Genomic DNA, 21,638 nt, shown 5'->3' on the forward strand with positions numbered 1-21,638 from the left:
TAGAAACAACATTATCACTCAGGAATAAAGTTATCAGCTGGTTATCGACTTATAGACCACTTCTGAGAGGAATAACCAGCGATATCTCTATGGCCAGACGGGTTACATGGGTGGGATACTCCAGAAAATCAGTGAGGGGAGATTGTGTTTTGGTCACTTTTAGAGAACAGGGCACTGCTGCCTACATCTGTGCCTGGGACTCTGATGACCAAGCCAGTAACAGCCAACCCCTCCCCCTCTCCTTCTTTTATCCATCAAGCCCATATAACTTGGAGGATGAAAGATGGGGGCTTCACCAAGACTTACTGGATGAATGGGGAAATGGTCGAAAGGAGAGAAGTGATCCTCCCAATTATAGAGGAAAACCTACTGACCATTTCATGCAGTTTGAGCAGGATGAAGGCTGGGAAAATATCACAAGGAGTAGGGGCCGTGGGGGAGGACCAGCAAGAGGTATCCAAGGGCCCCACAGAATGCACTATCCAGCCCATTTCCCGGTCTACAACAGATATAGCACTTTGGAAATGGTGGATTGACACATGGACAATGTGGGGTCCGAACAGACAGCACCGGAAGGGATGGGGAATAGTTCACTTTTATTATCCACTCTGCTTACAGGGACACACAACCCTCTGGAACCAAATCTAGTACCGGAACTCTCTCCAGAAGCTCCAAATGCGACCCCTAACAAAACAAGATGTGCTTCGGCGCACAAGGTGGCTGCTCCCGGGTGCAGGGAAGTTAATAATAACACCACTATGGGCCCACTTCTTTCAAAATCATGCCCCTTAACCCTGGTGTCGTGGAACGTAGCAGGATTGGCAAACAAGATTGACTCTCCTGACTGGGTCTCGTTTATTAGATCTAAGAACATCTTACTTTTACAGGAGACCTGGGCGCATGAGGAAATCCTGCTACAGGGTTCTGCATCCTTTGTTAAACCTGCTAAGTGGGGTGGAAGGGGAAGACCATCGGGAGGACTCGCAACATGGATAGCAACAGATTTAGGCTGCCAGGCTGTTTGCCTGGAAACAGATTCAGACGATATTTTGGCCGTCTTATTGGAGTGGCCAAATTCCTTGAAATTGGTGGTTGTAAACATATATTCCAGGCCGGTACCAATGTCCAAGGAATCATGCACCATAGAGCAACTCTCTGTGTTCCTTGATGGCATTCCCGGGGAACTTGCTTGTCTGGTGGGTGGTGATTTAAATACACCGTATGAACCACTATCAGGTTTACACGATGGCCCCTCTTTTGAGGAAGACATACGCTGGCGCATCCCTGCGACGGTGTCACCTCCCCCGAGAGCGTGGACTCCCTTGGCCTTGCAGATTACTGCCCTCACCCTCAACCAAGGATTAAGGGCCTGCAATGGCCGTTGTAAATCAGACATACCTAGCACTTATACTTATAATAAAACCGGCAGAGAATTGAGAATAGATTACATTCTCGTTAAACTATCCATGTGGCCACAAGTAATCGATCTTAAAATCATCGAGAGAAGGGATAGTGATCATAATGCTCTGGAACTTATCTACACTTCACCAGGGGATGAACCCACTATGTCAAGCACAAATAATGATAAGTCAGGGCTCTTACTAGAAAATACCCGGAGGAAAGTTAGGTGGGAGAATTTAGTCACCAGGGGAGATAGACTACCTAAACTATATGCAAGGATCATCCCGTACTTGGAGAAGGCCTTCCAGATAGGGGAAAAAAGCGGAAAGTCAAGCTAATAGTGAAAAGCTTGCTCAGGTACATGATGAGCTAATTAGTACCCTAGAGAGAGACCTGTTTTCTAAGTCGGGAAAAAAACCAGGACCCCCAGCCAAGACCACCTGGTACAATGCTACTTGCAGGGAATCTAAGACCAAATTGCTACTTGCTATCAAGAGCGGCAACAATAGGGACGAAATCCAAGCCAGGAGAAGATCTTATAGGAAGCTCCTGGCAGATGCAAGGGTCGAATGGGACCAGGAATACTGGGAAAATCTCTCGAGGTCACTAACTACTCACGACTCGTGCAAATTTTGGCACCTGGTCTCAAACGGTACAGAGGAGTTACCCTCAGCTATCGAGCCTAATATTGCTCCCAGCTTATGGCAGAGCCATTTTAAGGCATTGTACTCAGCAGAAGAAAGGTCAGGTCTTCTAACATCTCAATCAGTACGCCAGGTCCTGGCATATGCGGCGACAGTTTTACAGAAAAAGAAGTGAGGGCGGCTATAGCTGGGCTTCCCGCTGGAAAGGCCCCCGGTCTTGACGGGGTACCTGGGGACTTATTCAAACAAGAACCAGGAATATGGGCCCCATACCTCACATTGATATTCAATGCCATCCTGGGGGGTATGGAGGTCCCGGATACTTGGCTGGGCGCAGAGGTGGTCCCAATTTATAAAAAGGGGTCCCCTCGGCTCCCAGCCAACTACCGCCCAATCAGTCTTATTGACATATCCCAGAAGCTCTTTGGGAGACTGGTTCTGAATCGATTGCAGGACTGGGTAGACGAGATGGGCATTCTGACTCCTTACCAGGCGGGATTTAGACAGGGAGTGTCCACAACAGACCAAATTTTTAGGTTGAACTTGCTATACTGGAGGACAGCTATAATCGAGGGCGGCACCCTGTACACAGTCTTTGTAGACTTGCGTGCCGCCTTTGATTTGGTACCAAGAGTGAGGTTATGGAAAGTTTTAGAGGAGTTGAATGTCCCTGGAGATATTCTGGGTATCCTGATGCGATTGCATCATAACAACTATGCCCGCGTTAGGTGTGGCAGAGGAGGCAACTTAACCGAAAGGTTTCCCGTTCGCAGAGGGGTTAGACAGGGTTGTGTGCTTGCACCGACCCTGTTCTGCCTCTTTGTGAACTGGATAATTGACCACCTAACCAGGATTCCAAACACCGATGCTCCAAGGCTGACTGGCAGCAGGGTGCCTGCGATCATGTTTGCAGATGACACCCTGCTGCTGTCCAAATCCCCCATGGGCATTCAACGTGTCTTGGATGGGTTTTTACAGTTCTGTTTAGATCGAGGACTTGAAATTAATCCCCAAAAGACAAAATACATGATCCTCAACCCCAAGCCGCACAATCGTTCCCCACCCAGGTTGGGAGAAGTCCAACTGGAACGGGTGTATACAATCGAATACCTGGGGATCACTCTAAATGAACACCTAACGTGGTCATCCCACCAGATGAAAGCGAACATTAAACTGGCACAGTCGGCGGGTGGTATTATGAGACTGGCAAATAAATCCCCCTTCCGCCCACTTAGCCCCATCATTCACATCTACAAAGCCCAAGCTCGGGGTGGTGTCACGTATGGGGGTGAGCTGTGGGGGCACATTCCTTCATCTAAATTACTAACAACTGAAAACAAATTCCTGAGAAGGATTGTTGCTCTCCCACAGAGCACTCCACTACTCCCGCTCAGACTGGACTTGGACATTCGACCTATAACTGAGGAGCTAGAACTAAAGCCTTTGACATTTTGGCGGCGTCTATGGAGCAGTCCAGACCTTTCAACTTATAGAGCTGAGTTGCAAGAATTTCTAGAGCTACCCAATGCCAAAACAATGCCATGGTTGATCTATATCAGGAGAACGCTGGAGGCAATTGGACTCTATGAACTATGGACAGACCCACTAAACAGTTCCCCAAAGATCTCAAAAAAGGCACTGGCGAGAGCCTATTACGATCACATGCTCCTCGGAGCCATGGACGGTGCACGTGCACGGGAGGGGTCATTGTCCAACAAGTTCACACAAGCAAAAGACTCCTACCATCTTGAAAGCGTCCTCGACGCCATATCTCCGCAACTAACCAGGAAACTATTTCTCCAATGGAGATATGGAACCCTTCCCTTAGCATCATTCACAGCATCCTGGTCTTCTCATTCCTCTTTAGAAACTTGCCCGGCCTGCGGACACTCAAAGGAGAATGATGTTCATGTTGTCTTCTTTTGCAGGGGGTACGCAAGGAGCAGGAAATTTTGGCTAGTCCCCTTACTCAGGAGCTTGGGATTCAGAACTTTTCTACCCGCCTATAGAGTCCTAAAGACAGATTTATCCCCCGCTCTAGTATTTGCGTTATCTAAATTTTTAACCTCTATGTGGTTTGCCCGATGTCGCTGTCTAAAAATGATGTGCTAGGAAACCTGAAGTCTTGGAACAGTTCTAAAATTATGTCATATTTTTTAAACTCCAGTTTTTACTCCGATCACTAATATTGTTTAATACGCTTTTAAATTTTGTATAGAATTGAATGTACATCTTTTATGATCTTGTGATCGAAATAAAGATTAAGTAAGTAAGTAATAAAAAGTAGCAACAAGCACAGTGTGATAACAATATAGACGCTCTTCTAATAGACACACATCATGCTTGAATGGTTAAATGGCTCCATCATAATAGTCTTACCATTTCCCCCATATTTTAAGGTGTTTATGGGAACAAACTATTACACGTAAATACACTCTTCGTGGATAGAGGTTGTGACCTTACAGCCACAGCTGCTGACAATGGAAGTGGGCGAGGGTTGGATTGGGATCAAAAATCGGACTAGGCACTCCAAAAAAAGTGGGCCTCATTTACGTATTGTCTCTCCACAAAACACTGCTTCAGCGAAGTTTTATGAAAGAAAAGGGGGTGGGGGCATGTACTTTCAACTTCACTTAGATAACAAAAAAATGCCCAGATTAGTTCCCACTGCTGAGCCACACATGAATGCAAGTGAGGCCACTTCTGCTCAGGCCCCCCCCGCCCCCCCCATCAGCATACATTAATGGGCCGCCCAGCGAGAAAAAAGGGAGTGATACCTCGCCAATCTGCCATTAGAAAGGCCACTCAGGCACCCACTGGGCCGCTGGCAGCATCCTAACAGCACAGACAGCCCCCAGGCTGCCCAGAAAAGCAGCTCACAGCTGGAACTCGGCTATCGACCCTTCGGGCATTTCCCGAATGCCCGCCTTACCAATCCCAGCGACGGCTCAACATCCTGTGATTCTGGGAAAAACCATCAATCTCCAAGTGGCAAAAAAAAAAAAAAAAAAACTGAAACAAGTGGCCTTGTGTAATGTAACTGGGCAAGACTGTAGTAGCAGGCGCTCGTGATCACTACGTTTGTACTGTATGTGCTTCACAGCGCCTCGAAAGCGGCGCGGAGCGCTATAATTAGACAAGCCTGTGAAGGCCATGGTCAGCGTCCTCTGTGACAAGTCCCTGTCTCCACTTCCGGCCGGCACGCCCCTCCCTCGCAGGCATTGCTTCACCTTTGATCGACAGCTACTCAGGCAGGTAGTCGCGTGCTCAGGGGATGGATTTGTTTGCAGGTAGGGCCTGCAGCGTCCAATAGGGAGCCGGTGAGAAGAAAAGAAACAAGCTGAGAAAGGCAAACAGACCTTATCAGGATGACGCTCCCCCTCCAGCCCCCTCCCCTCGCCCCTTCATAAGGAGGCCGGGTGAGCGCGTGAAGGCGGCAGACACTTCTTGCAAGGGCTGAAGCCGAGCACAAGGACAGCGCCCCCAGAGAACATCATGACTCTGCCAGGCAGCACCCAGCGGTACCCCATGGAGGCCAAGGCTGTGGGTGTGGTGCAGCATCACCGGAAGAATGTAGGTGCCTCCGGGCCACTCTCTCGTCTCCAGAGCATCTCCCAATCTAGGGAAGGGGTTCATTCTATATGTTTGTGCTGCTTTACAGCATTCATGTATCCCTTACTACCCGTATGAGGGATCTCTCTTTCAAACCTCCGAACAGGAGCGCATGTGAAGCCACCACTTGAAATCCCTCATTAGTCTGAGTCTCGGTGGAGGCAAGAATGAAATCCGAAGGTGTGTGAATTATTCACAAAACCTACGGGGCATAGAACAAGAAAGGGTAGTTTAAAAAAAAATGTCCCTCGCTATATCTCAGCTGGAAATCATTTGCCTCCCCACCCTGATTGACCGTTTTAGGGTTTACTAATTCTCGTTTGCAGTACTCTGCAGTGACCATAAGGGGGCGCTGCAGCCCTTTAGAAAGCTCTGTGAATAAACAGAAAGAATATTGTGGAATAGGTTTGGCTGTGGGTGGAGTCAGTCGCATGTTGAACTCTAACTAGGGTGACCAGGCGTCCCCGTTTTGCCTGGACGGTCCCTGTTTTTACCCATCTGTCCCAGCAAATTTCAAGAAATTTAGCTCATCTCCCAGTTTTTAGAAAGGGTCGACTGAAAACGGTGGGAGGTGTTTTTTATGTTTTACAAAGCAGGGATAGTTAGCAGTTGTTTCAAGAAAGCAATTTAATTAACAGGCAAGCTACTGGGCTTACAAATTGCATTGTATGTATGTTCTCACTTCCTGGTCTGTAATTCTCTGCTGAAGAGCGCTCTCCTCGCTTGATGTAAAATGGTAGTCCTTCTAATTTTGTTAAATGTCCCGGTTTTTGGTTTTAAAATTCCGTTTTTTGGCTTTAAAATTCTGGTCACTCTTAACACATGAAATGACGGTTGGGCTGCCGTGGTGTCAGTGACGTGTCAAAATGGTCCTGAAAGGTCGGTAGGTTAGGGCTGAGCCATTCACATGTCAGGTTAGTGACTCTGGTCGGTAGATAGAGCTGGGGGGGGGGGGGGGGGAGTCAGTCATTCGCCTGACACAAAGGCCTCTAGAACCGGGACAGTCACTTACCGGTCAGGTTGGTGAATCCGACAGCCATGGCGGAAGGGTGGAATTAGTCACGCTTCAAACTGACAGGCATTGGGGACGGAGATGGACGCACTTACAGACCAGGTCTGTGGCTATGAAAGGCCCTAGGGCTGGAATAGTAAGTCACAAGTCTGATTCATTTAAAAGACCTCAGGACTGGGGTAGAGCCATTCGCAGGCAGTTCACTGCATTCGAAAGACCATTAAAGCCGAGGTCGATTCAATCCCTTGTACCCGTAAAAGGCCAGCTTCGCATTACGCGAATTTCGTGACATTTTAAGAGCATGACATTGTGCACGCTTTTTTTACCCAGAGGGAACTGCTTAGAGCAGTTTTAAGGTTCCTGCCAGACGTTTTGTCCTGAATGCAGTTGCCTGCTGGTACCTTGTATGACTCTCGAACAGAAGGTATTACTTCCCTCGCATTCAATTTTCCCACTCCATATCATGCGAACTTTGTGTATACATTTTGCAGAAAGAAAATCACTTGCACCCCTAAGAGACCAATTACAGCTCCAGGTGGCCCTGAAGAGGAACATTGTAATGGAAACTGCAGGCGCTGGGAAAGGATCTAGAAGGCACAGGTCACACAGGAGCTCCAAGCGTCACAGGCCAGCGAGGCCACAAGTAGTTGCCAGGGACTTGTTGGGGTTGAAAGGGTGTAGGAATGATGGAGCAATGTTGCCATCGAGGGCAGGTGGTGTTAAGGTCAACCTTGGGGACACCCCAAAGTGGCTGATTGTGGTACTTACGTGCGCTCTTGGGTGACCAGACACACATAGGGTGAGGCCGCTGGCAGTCAGTGTGTACCGGTGCACGGACCCTGGAACCAAAAGACAACCTCTGTGATTGTGTATGTGTGCATGCAAAAGAAACAATTGATGGACGCAATGCTGGACAATGCAAACATTCACCCCCAGTCACAAGGATCTGGGTAAAATCCATCATTCCCTTGCTCATCACACCACCCCAGTTTGGACCCAGCCATGTGCAAATCAGTCTTGACCCTGTTCCTTGTGGGAACAGTCCATCCGAACTGCCAAGCCAGGTCCTCCCTGGAGTATGTGTGTAGGCAGAATCCTTGAGTCCAGGATGCAGAAAAGGGTGGTGATGTCGGTGAGAAGTGCATATTTGAACTTGCTTGAATGTTAAACACTTAGTTATGCTAAAAGTAAACAGTATTGTATGTACCTGTAATATTTAATTATATTTATCGCTATTAGAACCTGGGAGCAGTGTGGGGAATTTTGTGAAGCAGAACAGTGGTGGGGAATGCTAGAAATTTGAGGCCTTAAGGAAAAAATGGGATGGTAGAAGTTTCCAATACCTAGCCCCTGAGTTATGGAATGCCATGCCCCTACATCTAAACTCCAAAAAACCTATCCCGATTTAGACAGGATCTTAAAACCTGGTTGTTCTAATACCCAGCTGCCCTATTTATCTCCTCCACTTTATCCCCGGTACTCTTTGGCAGTACAGCGCTAAGACGCCACTGGCATACACGCGCTTAATAAAAACCTCATTTCATTTGATCATTAGAATGACAAACGTTGGTGCACATAGTCATAAACTTGGCATTTTACCGCTTAAAATGTTTTTCACATCTTTATTTTGGGCAAAAAGCACAAGGTTTTGCTCAGTACCTCGGAATGAGTGAGGGCCAAAAAGTGGCGGATGTCGTGTCCTCTGTATTCAGGGCGCTATCAATACTAAAGCACTCTTAACACAGCAGGTGGGACAATCGATGGGGGACCCACATCTACCCAACTTTAAATAAGGCCCGCAGTCTTCAAACCCACATATTGTGTCCCCCTAATAGTTCTTTCCATTCTTCCTCTACAGACCTACATGTTCTTGGTGCTCTGGTCTGATCGCAACAACATCCTCATCTACAGGACCTATGAGGAGTTCAGGAAATTCCACGTGAGTACACAAACGCCAACCCGGAAGTAGTGCTTTGTTTTTGGCGGGAATAACAGGAAAAGGACTCGCGTACTCAGACGTGCTCTCTTTTATGTTCCAGGTGAGTCTGAAGAAGAAGTTTCCCATTGAAGCCGGACATATGAAGAAGTCTGAGCGCAGCATTCCTAAATTCAAAGGTAACACCAATACATGTGCGCGACCCAGGTTTAAACGTCAAAATCAGTGGAGCAAAGTGAGAGCACTTCATGTGAGGTCTAGTGCAGTGATTAATTTGAGCCGGTGGTTTCCGGTTCTCAGCACCAGCACTTAATCATCAACACTGGCGCTTGAGAACCAGTTAAGGACACATTAATCTTTGGGAGGCACAGGGAGATTAAGTGCTTCGCCCAAAATCACAGTATGTTGAGCCGATGCCGAGACTCCAACCTGGTTCCCCAGCTCTGACGTCATCAGCTCTAGCCACTACGCCACGCCCTGCCACATCCTCTCCCCACTTGTAGAGTTTCATTGTTAGTAGTTGGTTCTGTTTTGGGCGGCGCTAACAGGAGAAATGGACTGGTCAAGCTGCCTCCTGACGAAAGCACCAGCACTTATTTGTTTTTACAAATTAACCACTGGCTAATCCTTTTTGGACAGGGTAGATCTCATTCCCTGGCAACGACTTGGATCAGCTGTTCAGCTTGCCAACCTTTTCAAGGAAGCCACCTATAGATTGTTTGCCATTAATGCGGCTGCATGCATCTTACGTCAGACCTAAAAAACACAAACAGTACGTCCTCCTTAAACAGAGCTGGGGTGCACATTAAATTTAAGGAGTTGTCCTGACCTTTTGTATATTTCCCCATTCACCTCACAGATGCTCCTGCCTTCACATTCAGGAAGGAGTCCAAAAGGTTCTTGGTGCGCCGCAAGCTGCTAGAGAGTTACGTCCAGGAGCTGCTGAAAACAGACGCCAAGATCTCGCAGGGCCAGGATGTCACTGGTTTCTTCACACCGCAGACCAGGGATTTTGATCCTGCATTCACCGAAAACAGGTCTGGTGCCCACAGATACTTTACTTTCAATCAAAATGTTACCTTGTGTATGTTTGTGTGCTGAATGTATTGGCTTGAGATCAAAACCCTGCCTAGCATGCACGACTGGCGCCTACCCTTGAGCAACTTCCTGCATGCAAGGCTGGGGGCAACGGAGAACAATAAAGCATCTTCCACAAAACATGATAGGATGCTTGCTATAGGTCTAAACACTGGCAATCGCTCGTGGTACCATCCCAACCCATCGTGCTTTTGCCCACTATTCCACCTCTGATTAGAGACAGCTATATGCAAATCTGTCTTGACCCTGCTCCAATGGGAACAGTCCAGCCGAACTGCCCGGCCAGGTCCTCCGAACTGGAACACAAGCATCCTAGGACTGGTTTCCCCCTGATTGGGGCTCTTAGTCAGGTGTACCTTGATTCCAGTGGCACAGTGAGGAAAGGACCCAAGTCTGGGCATATACTTGGCCACTTAGGTCTTTACATCAAACGCACAAAAGGTGATGAGGGGATGCTTGCAATAAGTCTAACCACTGGCAGTCATTCTGGGTAGCATTCCAACCCATCGTTCTTTGCCTACCATGCTACCTCAAATTAAACCCAACCAAAAGCGAATCAGTCTTGCACCTGCTCCAATGGTAACAGTCCAGCCATAACTGCCCGGCCAGGTCATCTCCAAACTGGAAAACATGCAACCGAAGACCGGTTTCTTACTGATCGGGACTCAGTCAGGTGTATCTTGGTGGTACAGTGAGTACGAAACCCATGTCTGGGCATACCGTTAACCATTTTCACTTTGAGGGAAGAGTGGAAATTGAGGAATAATGGTGCTGGAGCCTCATCCTTCAGCAGTTGGACTTTCCTCGTAGATGCAGGCTGAGGATCCACCTACCCCACTCTTGAAAATCATGACTTCCCTCCTTGAGCTGGGTCAGGGAATTTGGGAAGCATTCGGATTGGGAGGTATAGCATAGAGGACCCAACGGGCAGTGACCCAAACACACACATGACATCTGTAGGAGTGTAGCAGTCATGCCTCTGTGTAGATGACACTAAATACAACAATATTGCTTGTTCTCTAAGGAATTACCTGTCAAGCCTCATCAGAAACCCAGATCAACTCCTTTTTTCTTTAGAGAATATTTAAAGATGTACTTTTATTGAGTTGGATCACACTTTTGTTCATGGTATCATGTAGTTGTCCTTTTAGGCTTTGGTACCATACAAAGTATTTGGGATTTTGTGATATCTGGTATGGATTGGAAAAGGAAGAGAGTTAGGGTAACGTAGACAGGTGTCGGAGATGCAGCAAATCTAGCTTCCTGGATCAGGTTGCATTTGCTGCTGTTCACTGTCTTTGTGCATTCTGGGTCTCAATGCAGAGCTTGCTCCTGTACCATATTTAAATGATAAATATTTTTGGATCTGGGAAACCCAGGTGTAAACGGGCGAAGAGCATTGGAGGCCTCTGAAGTGGAAACAAATGTGTGATGTGTTATTTACAAGATCTACTAACATCCTAGTATGTCCAAGAACCTGGGCAGTGTTGGGGTCCAGAGGAGAGTTTGATCTTTACATCAGTGCAGCATGGTACCACTTAATAAGTCCACATTGGGGCGTCACCCAGACTAGTGTGTCCAAAGCTGGAAGCCATGTTCACAAAGGGACAATGGTGCACACTGGTACTTAAATCTGTCCAGTAGCTAGGAGGGCGAGGACACTTCAATACTACCAGAAGTCTGGATATAAAAGACAGGAGAGCTTATGCCAACCACAGTGTAGAACACTTGTTCATGAAACCAGGCCAGGTGGGGGTATCACTCAGATATGATTTAGGAATTACACAGGGAAGTACACCTTGGCCTGAGTGGTATGGACCCTGCCTTCAGCGAGGAGTCCGGCACACCTCGTAACAGAGAATACGAAAGCCCGGGGCAGATACAGTGCTTTAGATACTGCTTTGGGAAACCTGGTGATGATGCTTAGTGCACAGGTTAGATCAGCAGGTGCAGCCTTGAGTCATCCTGCAGGGTCTATCAAGCTAGCTTTGGAGAAGCTTAAAGTGTGAGATCTGAGATCAAGCACCAGAGTGGTACTTTACCCGGTCACGTATTGTGATTTTGTCCCAATCCTCAGGTTTGCTTTCTGTTGTATCTCGCATCTGAGATTTTAATGCACTTTATATTCAGTCCTAAATCTGGCTTATCTCATAAGCTACTTTTTCAATATACCATTAAAGTTAGAAAAGAATGCTTCAGTCATAAATGAGACAGCAGGAGGACAATGCATTGCCATGGGACTCTATCTAAGCAGTGCCCTAATCTCACTGTAGATCCATGGGTTGCTTGACGGGAAAGAGGGAATGACGGTGTGGGTGGGTTTGTGGAATAAAGATCAGACTTGGCCCTGGCAATAGTAGTACTGGGGTTCAATGAAATGTTTGTTTTGAAAAAGTTAGAGGTTTGTTTTCTTTGTTTCGGTCTCCTTGGATGCATCAAAGTTGGTGATCTTGTGACTGAGTCCACGAAAATGTGATTTCAGGAGCATGTTTATTACTTATCATCCCAGTTAATCACTACATTGAGAACAAACCTTCCCTGCTTCTTCCAGCAGCTGGTCCTACTGCCAAGGCCTCGTCTCCCAACACAGCAGCACACTCTGAACATTCCACTCACCACAATCCCACTGCACACTAAGCTTAGGACACCAAACTCTTGCTGTGGCAATATGCTTTGTACTAAATGGCATCCATGTCTATTCTCCAGCATAGTCATCATGCCCTCGGAAACAGGAGACGGAAGCAGGGAGATGTCGAAACAGGCCAGTGACGCAGTCATTCAACCAATAAGAGCCGAGCAGTACTGTTGCTTGGAGACGTACGAGGCCAAAGATACCAAGAACCGCCCCTTCAAGGTCCGTCGTGGAGAGCTCGTGGACGTGTTATTGAAAGACACCACAGGTATTCACAAATCTATTCACTTACTCGCAAGTAGCGTAGAAGGGCCTGAAACATGTTACGTTTCAGTGTACCCATAATGGGTATTTGAGTATTCTAAAGCTGCATGTGTCAATGTCCCACATACACCCCTAGAAGTACCGAAACACGCATTAATGTCACACATGTACCCGTAGAGGAACCCAAACACTTATTAATGTCAGGTGTATGCACACTGGAGTACCAAGGCTCCCATTAGGTGTCCAGACACCTGTTAATGTTGAGTGTACTCATACGCTTGTTAATATCCTAAATACAACCAGGCACCCGTAGAGGTGCCCAGATAACCTATTGATGTTTGGTGTTGTTGTCCAACTTATAATGGCCGACACGCTTCCAGCCATCGACAAAGGTACATAAAGATGTACCTTGTGGGTGTCTGAGGCCTCTGTACTCTTCACACCAGTACCCACACAGTCCATCAATTAGGACTAGTATTACTTTCAGGAATTCCAGACACTCAGCTAGGGCATAAGCAATAGGATGGCACCACACTGCTTCTAGAAGCACCAAGTGGTGTCCCCTTGAGAGTGCAGGGGCCATCTCTAAAATGACGCTCCGCCTAGGGTGGTAAATAAACTCTTGCGCTGGCACTGCCCTTGTTGGTTGTAGGACTGCTTTATAGGTTTCCATGCAGACCACCAAGGGCAGAGGTGCCCTCTGCAAACAATGGTCAGCTCTTCCGACCCCTACGCAGACCTTGTGGCATGCTTCACTTCACCCGATTTAGCTCGTGAATCACGTCACTAGGTATGGCCACCCCTTTCCATTTGGCTGCCATGCTTTTTGCCCAACTGCTCACCACAGAGGGCTCACCGGATAGCATTTTGAGGCCGTTTACATGACCTGTGTCCTGTGATGATTAGCTGCACACTATTGTTACTTTGGTTGCCAGAAGCTTGCTACTGAATGCCAGATCTCTGCCCCTACAGCTGTGTATGGGGTGCTTTAAATGCTACATTACAGGCTGTCCGTGTGTTGAAACTTCACTACACTTGTGGTCCACCTGTCCTGTGATGGAAGCTTGTGCTGTTGTTTCTCATGATTGACTTGCGCATGATGGAAGCTTGCACTGCTTCTGCCCAGTAGGCGAGTAGAGACCACTCCTACTGACAAGCATCTTTCTAGATCAGGCTCCTGCTTCAAATGTGATCAAAGGATCCACCGGCGCAGGTTGATTCTTTGAAGGGTAGATCTCTCAGCCAGCCCCTCACCCGTCTGATGCCACTAGAATACAGCCTTCTGTTAAAACATAATCCCACCCTGGCCCTTTCCCAAACAGGCTAAATCAATACACAGACCACCTTCCCCAGAGAAACAGGGAGCAGCTTTATCTGTTCAAGAAGTTATTCATGCAGGCAGTGGACTTTGAAGGAGCTTCTGAACAGCAGAAGTTCCTATTCACCGACCATCCCCTCGCACCCTCCTGGATACACCTTCCTCTACAAGTTTTAGGGTGCCCACTGCATCCCATTGGAAAGGATGACCAACTTTGAATTATTTGGGTTGAAGGGGGGGGCACCTGATCTCTGTGAAGAAGACGCGTGCCCATATGCTGCAGCTGGCTCTGCTGTCCCCATAATGTGCTTGTTCCTGTCCACCCTGTAGAGGTGACTTGTATTGATGCTGGTCATGATGTGTGTGCTCGTGACCAATGATGTAGCTGTTCTGTGTTTTAGGGTCCCTCACAAATAATATATGCACACAGTCCCTGTAAGAAAGGACTTCCTGTGCTTCAGATCTTCTTGCTTTCCTTGCATGAACACATACAAGCCAGATATGGCTTCTACATGATTGGAACCAGACAGCACGCTATGGTTAGGGGTCCTTTTTGATTGTCGCTCATGCCCGTCCTTCTGTGCTCTTTCCTGCAGGCTGGTGGTTGGTGGAGAACGAGGAAAAGCGCCTGGCCTGGTTTCCTGCTCCCCATCTGTCCAAACTTTCAACCACCAAAGAAGCTTCTCCAAGGCGCTCGTCTTCAGACACTGGTAGGTCTACGAATTCTTTTTCTAAACCAGTGTAACCACCAACTTTCGCACCGACCAATCCTAGTGCCCTCTCCTGCATTATTGTCCTCAACCATGAATCTGAACTGGGCACCCTCAAATAACGGAGAATTGTCAATGCATGCAGTTGGCTTTGACACCAAAACAACAACATGGTCCCCTGGGTTTTTAACCATCTGTTCATGCTTTATATTTTTAACCATCTTTTGATAGTCGTCTTTCATAGCAAGGTGCTTCAGGGCGCTGTTTGTGATCGACAGAATCCGGGGAGGCCACCTTGACACTCAGGACTTCTTTGGGTGTCTAAATGATGGTATGGACCTCACCAGAAACTCCCTTTTTTCAGTGTAATTCCAAGCAATCTGATTTTAATGAGTGTAGAATCCAAATGAAGGTGGTCCTGCTTTCCGGGGTCTTCCTGATTCAGTTTCTCAGCTACCGGCCTGTCTGTTTTGGAGTTGGCACTCACTGCCTGCAGGAGGCCCCTTACTTTATTGTATGGACAGTTTAGACCATAGGTCAGGTTTTTTTTTTTTTTCTTTTAAAGATATCATTTGTAACTGTGTTTAAAAGCGGCTGAACCAGATACCCAAAATGAGGGAGTTGCATTCTGAAATGTTGTTCTCATTCTGTTTAGGAGAGCTTTACTTTGCAATAAAATCGTACGAGGCCAAGGACTCCGACGAATTGTCCATGAACATTAGTGTGGTGGTTGAAGTTCTTGAAACATCTGACAATGGCTGGTGGCTGGTCCGGTGAGTTTCTTTTGTGTTTGGCTTTACGTGTTGGTGTCACCTTCACTTTCCTTATCATACACAGGCTTAGGGTTATCAGATGTCGCCATCTCATGGGATGCCATTGTTTGTAGTCCAGGAATTTCCCTTTATAAATCACGGTTTTCAGCTGTGCTAGATAGTAAGGATCAAATTAAGTGAAAGAAGACTACAATTCCTAGAATGAACTGATTTGGTAAATGAAAGTCTGGGGTTCGACCCCAGATGTCACAGGGACATCTTGTGGATGGTTACTGTTAAATAAAACATTTGAAAACTGACCATTTTTCACCTTTCTGAAGCATGACGTAATGGGGGGTGTTATCTCTTTTGTCAAAAATCAGCCGTGTTTGCTTGAACATTAACTGCCTCTCAATTTGCTTTCATTGCGGTTATCACAGATTCCAATGTGTGGACACAGGACTTGTAAATAACTCTAAAGTAGCCCTTTTAAACGGGGAGATTTCAAGCCATGAATAGTTTTCAGGCTGCCATTGCAATGAATTCCCAAACTGGGAGTCCTTTGGGTGTGATGCACGACCTGACTTGTAAATACCCCTTACCAGACAACTTGAAGCTGGGGAACCAGGACTAGACTAGAGCCTTATTCTGGGCACTGGGTGACTTGGACTAATGTGGTTAGGTTGAATACTGTTATTTCTCACCCCTTCCAAAATGCACAATCCAAGTATCCATACAGAATTCTGTGGCTCCCCTCAGCCATACGGCTATTCAGCACGAGGGGGTGTGCCCATTGCCAGAGATGCCCAAAAAGTCATAGTCAGCAAGACAGTACTAGGTTTGCAATCAGCCCCCATGCTTGCTTTTACGTACTATCTTCCTAAAATTGGGGTCTTAAAGATGTCCATCTTTTAGCTGCATGTCTTGTATGCGCGCGATGGTGGAAAGCATTGGTTTCTTGCGACCCCCCCCCCCCCCTTCCCCGCACGTCATACCAGATGGCGAAATATGCAAGCGTTAGCTGGCTGGGTTCAGACTCAGTGGACATTAACATTTGATAGTCACTGTCATGCCTAGATTTTTAGAAGTACAGTCCTGATTGGGTTGGATCAATATGGCTGTGACTGTATTTCTTTGGTCGCGTGTCGTTTTTTTAAACTGTTTTGCTAGTGCGATAGTGTTGGCAATGTTTTATTCCATAACAAGGTGATTTGAGGGAAACTTTTATTAGATCAACAGGTTCAAGGAAGACACCTTGACTTTCAGGACTGCTGGGGGTGTCTGACTGGTGGTACACCTGGGACATATATAATAAACTATAATTAAAAAGAGTAAAAGTGTGCATAATTTGCATGAGTGTATAATCCAAGTGTAAATTGGCCCTGCTTAATCAGTTTTTCATCACTTGGCCTGTCTGCATTGGAGTGGGCACTCACTGCCTGCTGGAAGCTCCTCACTTTATTATTGTGTGGGTGCATGGCTCTACCATAATTCATTTTTCTGGCTCTAGCCCCTTATGAATGCTCTGAGATGTCAGTCTTATTATGTCACAAAGCAAATCTTGGTTTGAGATATTAATTTATGTGTTCATAGTTTCCACATTTCAATTTCTTCTTTTTGTAGAGCTGAAACTATTTTCTTTAAAAAAAAAAAATCCTTTAAATCTACTACTTTATTGTGGCATTACCAAAATGGTAGAGATGCATACTTTAAAAAAATTGAGCATAAGATTTAGCTTAGTTGGTCCATCCTTACCCAGACCCTGCAACTACAATACCAATGCATCAATGTCTGATTTGTTTAGATGGATTGTTTGCAATGATGCTTTACCTCTCTTTCTAGGTACAATGAACAGGTTGGGTACGTCCCATCAATGTTCCTGAGGCCATACAGTAATCCGCATCAGAAGTTCCAGGCTGTTAAAAAGAATGCTTTGTATTCATCCACGCCAGACCTTCAAGAAGCTGTCAGCCCAACTTCACCTCATCGGGCATCCCTTGAGGAGGTGCCGTTACAGAATAACTACGAAGATGGGACCGGCGGAATCGGGCGATCTCTGCAGAGAAGGCGATCTAGATCGCTCAGCAGCCTTCCCAGCTCCTCTTCAAAGAAGGTCAGGTCCCCACTACCTCTAGAGCTGGATGTCTTTCCAGAGCAGGCAGCAAGTGGCGTGAAGTGGAAGCCCACCCCATCACCAAGGAACGTCAACCTTTCACCAAGGAACACTGAGCTTCTCTACATGAACAGTGATGCGGTAGAGGGCCATGGACAAGGGCTCAGAAAACCAATGCGAAGAATCCATATTAACTGGGATGCTGGGCTTGGGGAGAGCTTCTCGACAAGTGGTTCCGACGTATCGCTGTCTTCTAGCTCAGACTTCAGATCTAAAGTTCCTAAGATCCCACAGAAGCCAGGAGCTCATGAGATCATGCAGAGGTGCACCACCGTCACCAAGAAAGCCTTACAGAGGTCAGCAGTCACCCTTGACTCTACAACCATATCTGTGATACCTGAGAGCTTCTAAAGGGAGGATTGTCAGGAAGGTTGATTACTTCCTTGATCGCAGGAATATGGTTGCTGAGATGAAGTTACATCGTAACCCATAACTTGATCTCAGTGGTCTAAACTCCAGCGGTCATGTGTTATGCTGATGCATCTCAAGAACAAGCAGGTGTTATGTATAGAGGCACCGAGCAATGCGAGAGTTAAGTATGCCTTAATGCAAATAACCTGCCAGTAGGATAAACTGTAGTAGAATTTTCTCTACATGATGTTTGTATGCAGCAGACGGCGAATTGAATTGTTTCTAGGTGTTCAAAGCAAGGACACCATTGGCTATAACAATAGTCAGAAGTTTATATTTGTTTGGAAAGTCAAGTTCATAACTGTAGGCAAGACCTTTTTGATCGCTTTATAGTGTAAGAGGTTTGTCATTTCTCATGTTGGCAGTACCGAACCAGTCTGTGGCCACAACCTAAATGTACACAGAGCTGTGAGGCAGATGAGGGACCACAGGATAATCTATTTTGAGATCATCCATGCAACAGTTGTACAAATGAAGGATGTTATTTACTGGGATAATAGTTCCAGATCTCTGCATTCAACAGTGCGTCACGTGAACTGGCTTGAGATACTTGGTTAAAGTGGTCAGCTGACGATATCTGAGCTTGAAGTGCCAAGTGGCGGCTAAACCTGTAGAACTCTGCAGCAATTCCTGCATTTGCCTGGGATTCGTCTCACCCTTAAAGAATTCAGTGCATTGACGTTTGTGTTGGATGCAGAGATCCCCGGGTGCAAACACTCAAGAAGGGCTTGGTGATAGACTGTCCTGACCACTGCAGATAAGTCCAGTAGAGCTGGTACAGAATAGTGGTTCTCGACTGCGAAACTCAACATTTGATAGTTACTTGCTCCTTACTAACCATACGAACATCAAATGCTGATTGGGTTGACTCTGGTCCCTCAAGTCAAGACTACAGATAGTTACAAGCACTCCATAAATGCATCTACCAGGTTAGCCACAATACAAACCTGACATTAGCATAATTAAAAGGGTGCTTCATAGAATGCAGTCCCTCCAGTTCTTTGGTGTAGGAAGACATGCTTGGTGGCTGAAAGTGGCAATCACATGCTGGAGTGCAGCTCTACACCCATAGATTCCAGTTGTATTTATGGGGGCAGATAAGGCAGAATCAGGAAGCTTCCTACAAAACTATAGGCTTCCTATTGCTTCAATCTCCCCAGGGTCTTTGGAAGCAATTTCTCTTTGTGGAAATAACAAATCGAGGCCTGACGTCAAACCGCGCAAGGGCTTCCCATCCTGCGCGCAAAGACCACTTGCTGGAAGGCGCTAACTTTGCATCCTAAAGGTCCTGGACTGGTCGCAAGCTCGGTCCATGTATGGAAAGGTTCTTGATTGTTGGACCCTCAGCCAATCTCACCCAAACTTGTGTTGTGAAGGTTCAGTGAAACTGTGTTTTTAGGGATAAATCGCCCACATGAATGTTGCTGTGTCTCTTCCACAATGCACTTACAGTTATTACATTTCATCTCCTTCCTAGTGTTAGTCTTGTGATGTTTCAATAGCATGGGTCTTGCATAAGGAAGTCGCATCCTTCCTAGAAATGTCAAATACATATATCCTTTTTGTAACAATATGTACTGCTTAATATATAATCTATTTTAACTTGTATGATACATATAACATGTAATTGGTAGGTATTTATGTACATGTGTTTTATTGACTTTTTACTTAAAATAAAAAAATCATTTCCAGATGAAACAGGAATTTTACTATTTTGCATTCCATAAGAAGGGTGAATAACGAATGCTGCAACTTTGATGCATCAGATACACTTTTTAATGTAGTATGTGTGTGTGTGTGTATATGTATATATGTATATATATATATATATATATATATATATATATATATATATATATATATATATATATATAGTTTTTAAATTGTTCCCTTTGGAAGATTGAGGGCAATGGAGAGAGGACTGCGCTGTCTCTGTGATAAATTCCAATTATTTACCCGTCATGTTGTAGTGTGGTTTGCTGTATCCACTCAATAGCAGTGTGTAGAAAGGTCACGACTCAGCAGCCAGAAGTGGGTTTCACAAAGGATTTATTGGTGCCACAGTAAATAGAAAACAGGCTAGATAATGCGGCCACAGGTGACCATCTCCGTCACCACGTCTCCGAGCTCCCTGCTCCGCCGGCACTCACTATAGAACGCTCGCAGTGGTGACATTCCATGTGATGTCACCACGGAGTGCACCAGGGCGAGGGAAGGGCACGGGGTGGCAATGGGTCAGGGTGGGAGATACCACACCCCCCCCCCCCTTCCCTACACAACAAATAAACAGTGAAACATCATGTTAGTATCAGACCATGTTCTACAAACTACGTCGAGTATTGTTCCAGATGTCTGGGCAGTCTGACCACCCTTTCACTAGTACGGTTGGCTGGATGGGCTACTTCGCCATGCTTCTCAGAGGGCTGTTCACTTTGTACAAGGGGCTTTTCTCTCCTCACTTCCCCCTCTACAGAAACTTCCCTCGCGGGTTGATACCTCACTACTCTTCCCAAGTTCCAAATTTTTCCCTCCTGGGTCTTCACTGCGTTCCTGAATACCTTTACAACCTTGGTGGGCCTCCTGAACACCGACCAACTCTCCCTCCCTGTAGGTGCTCTGATTTTTAGGTCGTCACCCACCCTGAAACCCACTTCCTGGGTGGAGTGCAGCCTATCAAATCTTTTCTTCCTCTCTAGCATGGCTTTCCCCGGTCTATCAAGTGCTGTAGCCTCCCTAGCGTGATCAGTCCAACCTTCCTGCCAACTCATCCACCCTGGTGAAAGTTTGGTGTAGGTCTTCTCGCTTTGAGTAGTTCAAACGGGGTTACACCTGTCTGGTGTGGAGTTAGGCGATAGGCTTCCAGACGTTTCATGACTTCTCCCTTCCAGTTCAAACCATTAATCTTGGCTAGTTGGATGCTCTCCTTCAAGGTCTTCTTGAAACGTTCCACCATTCCGTTAGTTTCGGGGTGGTAGAGTGTACATCGGTTGTGTATGATCCCATAGCTCTCGAACTCCTTCATCTCCTATCATAGCTGTACTCCATTGTCTGTCAGACTGCTTGGTGATCCTACTGAGGATTAGCTCCTGTAAGAACTTACCGACAGCTTTTGTGGTGATTTCTGGCACTATCTTTACCTCTGGCCACCTTGAATACAAATCCACCAGGACCAAGATGTATGGCGTGCTTGCTTCTCCAGTTAACGGGCCTATTATATCTAGCGCCACCTCATCCCACGGTCCTGAGGGAGGTGGCCTGAAGACCATTGGCGGAGTATGTTTCAAGACCTTGTCGCTAACTGTGCACGGGATACAGTCCCTCACTTTCCTTTCGATGTCATGGTCCATGCAGGGCCACCAGTAATCCTCACGCATTCTCTGCTTTGTTTTAGTGATGCATAAATGTCCATAGTGGGCCAAATCCACCAGTTCTCACCACACTGGGTGGGATCAACCTTGTACCCCTGAAAAGACATCCGTCCTTCTCCGAAATCTCTTCTCTGACCATCCAGTATGGGTGTAGCATTTTGCTTTGCTTGTCTTCATGTCTCCACCTTCCTCTTGCTCTTTCACTCACTTTTCTCAATAGGTCGTCTGCCTCCAATGCCTCCTTTCACGCCTCCTCACTTATGGCCACTTGGGTGATCACACATACATTTTCTGTTTGGAACTCTTC

At 46.5% G+C, this 21,638-nt stretch overlaps 1 protein-coding gene across 1 annotated transcript; it reads left to right on the top strand.

The window, feature by feature from the left end:
* The first annotated feature begins 5,456 nt into the window (after positions 1-5,456).
* On the top strand, positions 5,457-19,661 carry LOC144785971 (NADPH oxidase organizer 1-like). The gene is made up of 8 exons (XM_078664863.1): positions 5,457-5,618; positions 8,528-8,608; positions 8,709-8,784; positions 9,465-9,642; positions 12,410-12,603; positions 14,514-14,627; positions 15,283-15,400; positions 17,222-19,661. Exons 1-8 carry the CDS (start codon positions 5,541-5,543, stop codon positions 17,901-17,903), a joined length of 1,521 nt encoding a protein of 506 aa, XP_078520989.1. The 5' UTR covers positions 5,457-5,540; the 3' UTR covers positions 17,904-19,661.
* Positions 19,662-21,638: the final 1,977 nt, after the last annotated feature.

This window comes from Lissotriton helveticus, chromosome 10 (assembly GCF_964261635.1).
Source record: "Lissotriton helveticus chromosome 10, aLisHel1.1, whole genome shotgun sequence".
In the NCBI taxonomy this organism is placed as follows: domain Eukaryota; kingdom Metazoa; phylum Chordata; class Amphibia; order Caudata; family Salamandridae; genus Lissotriton; species Lissotriton helveticus.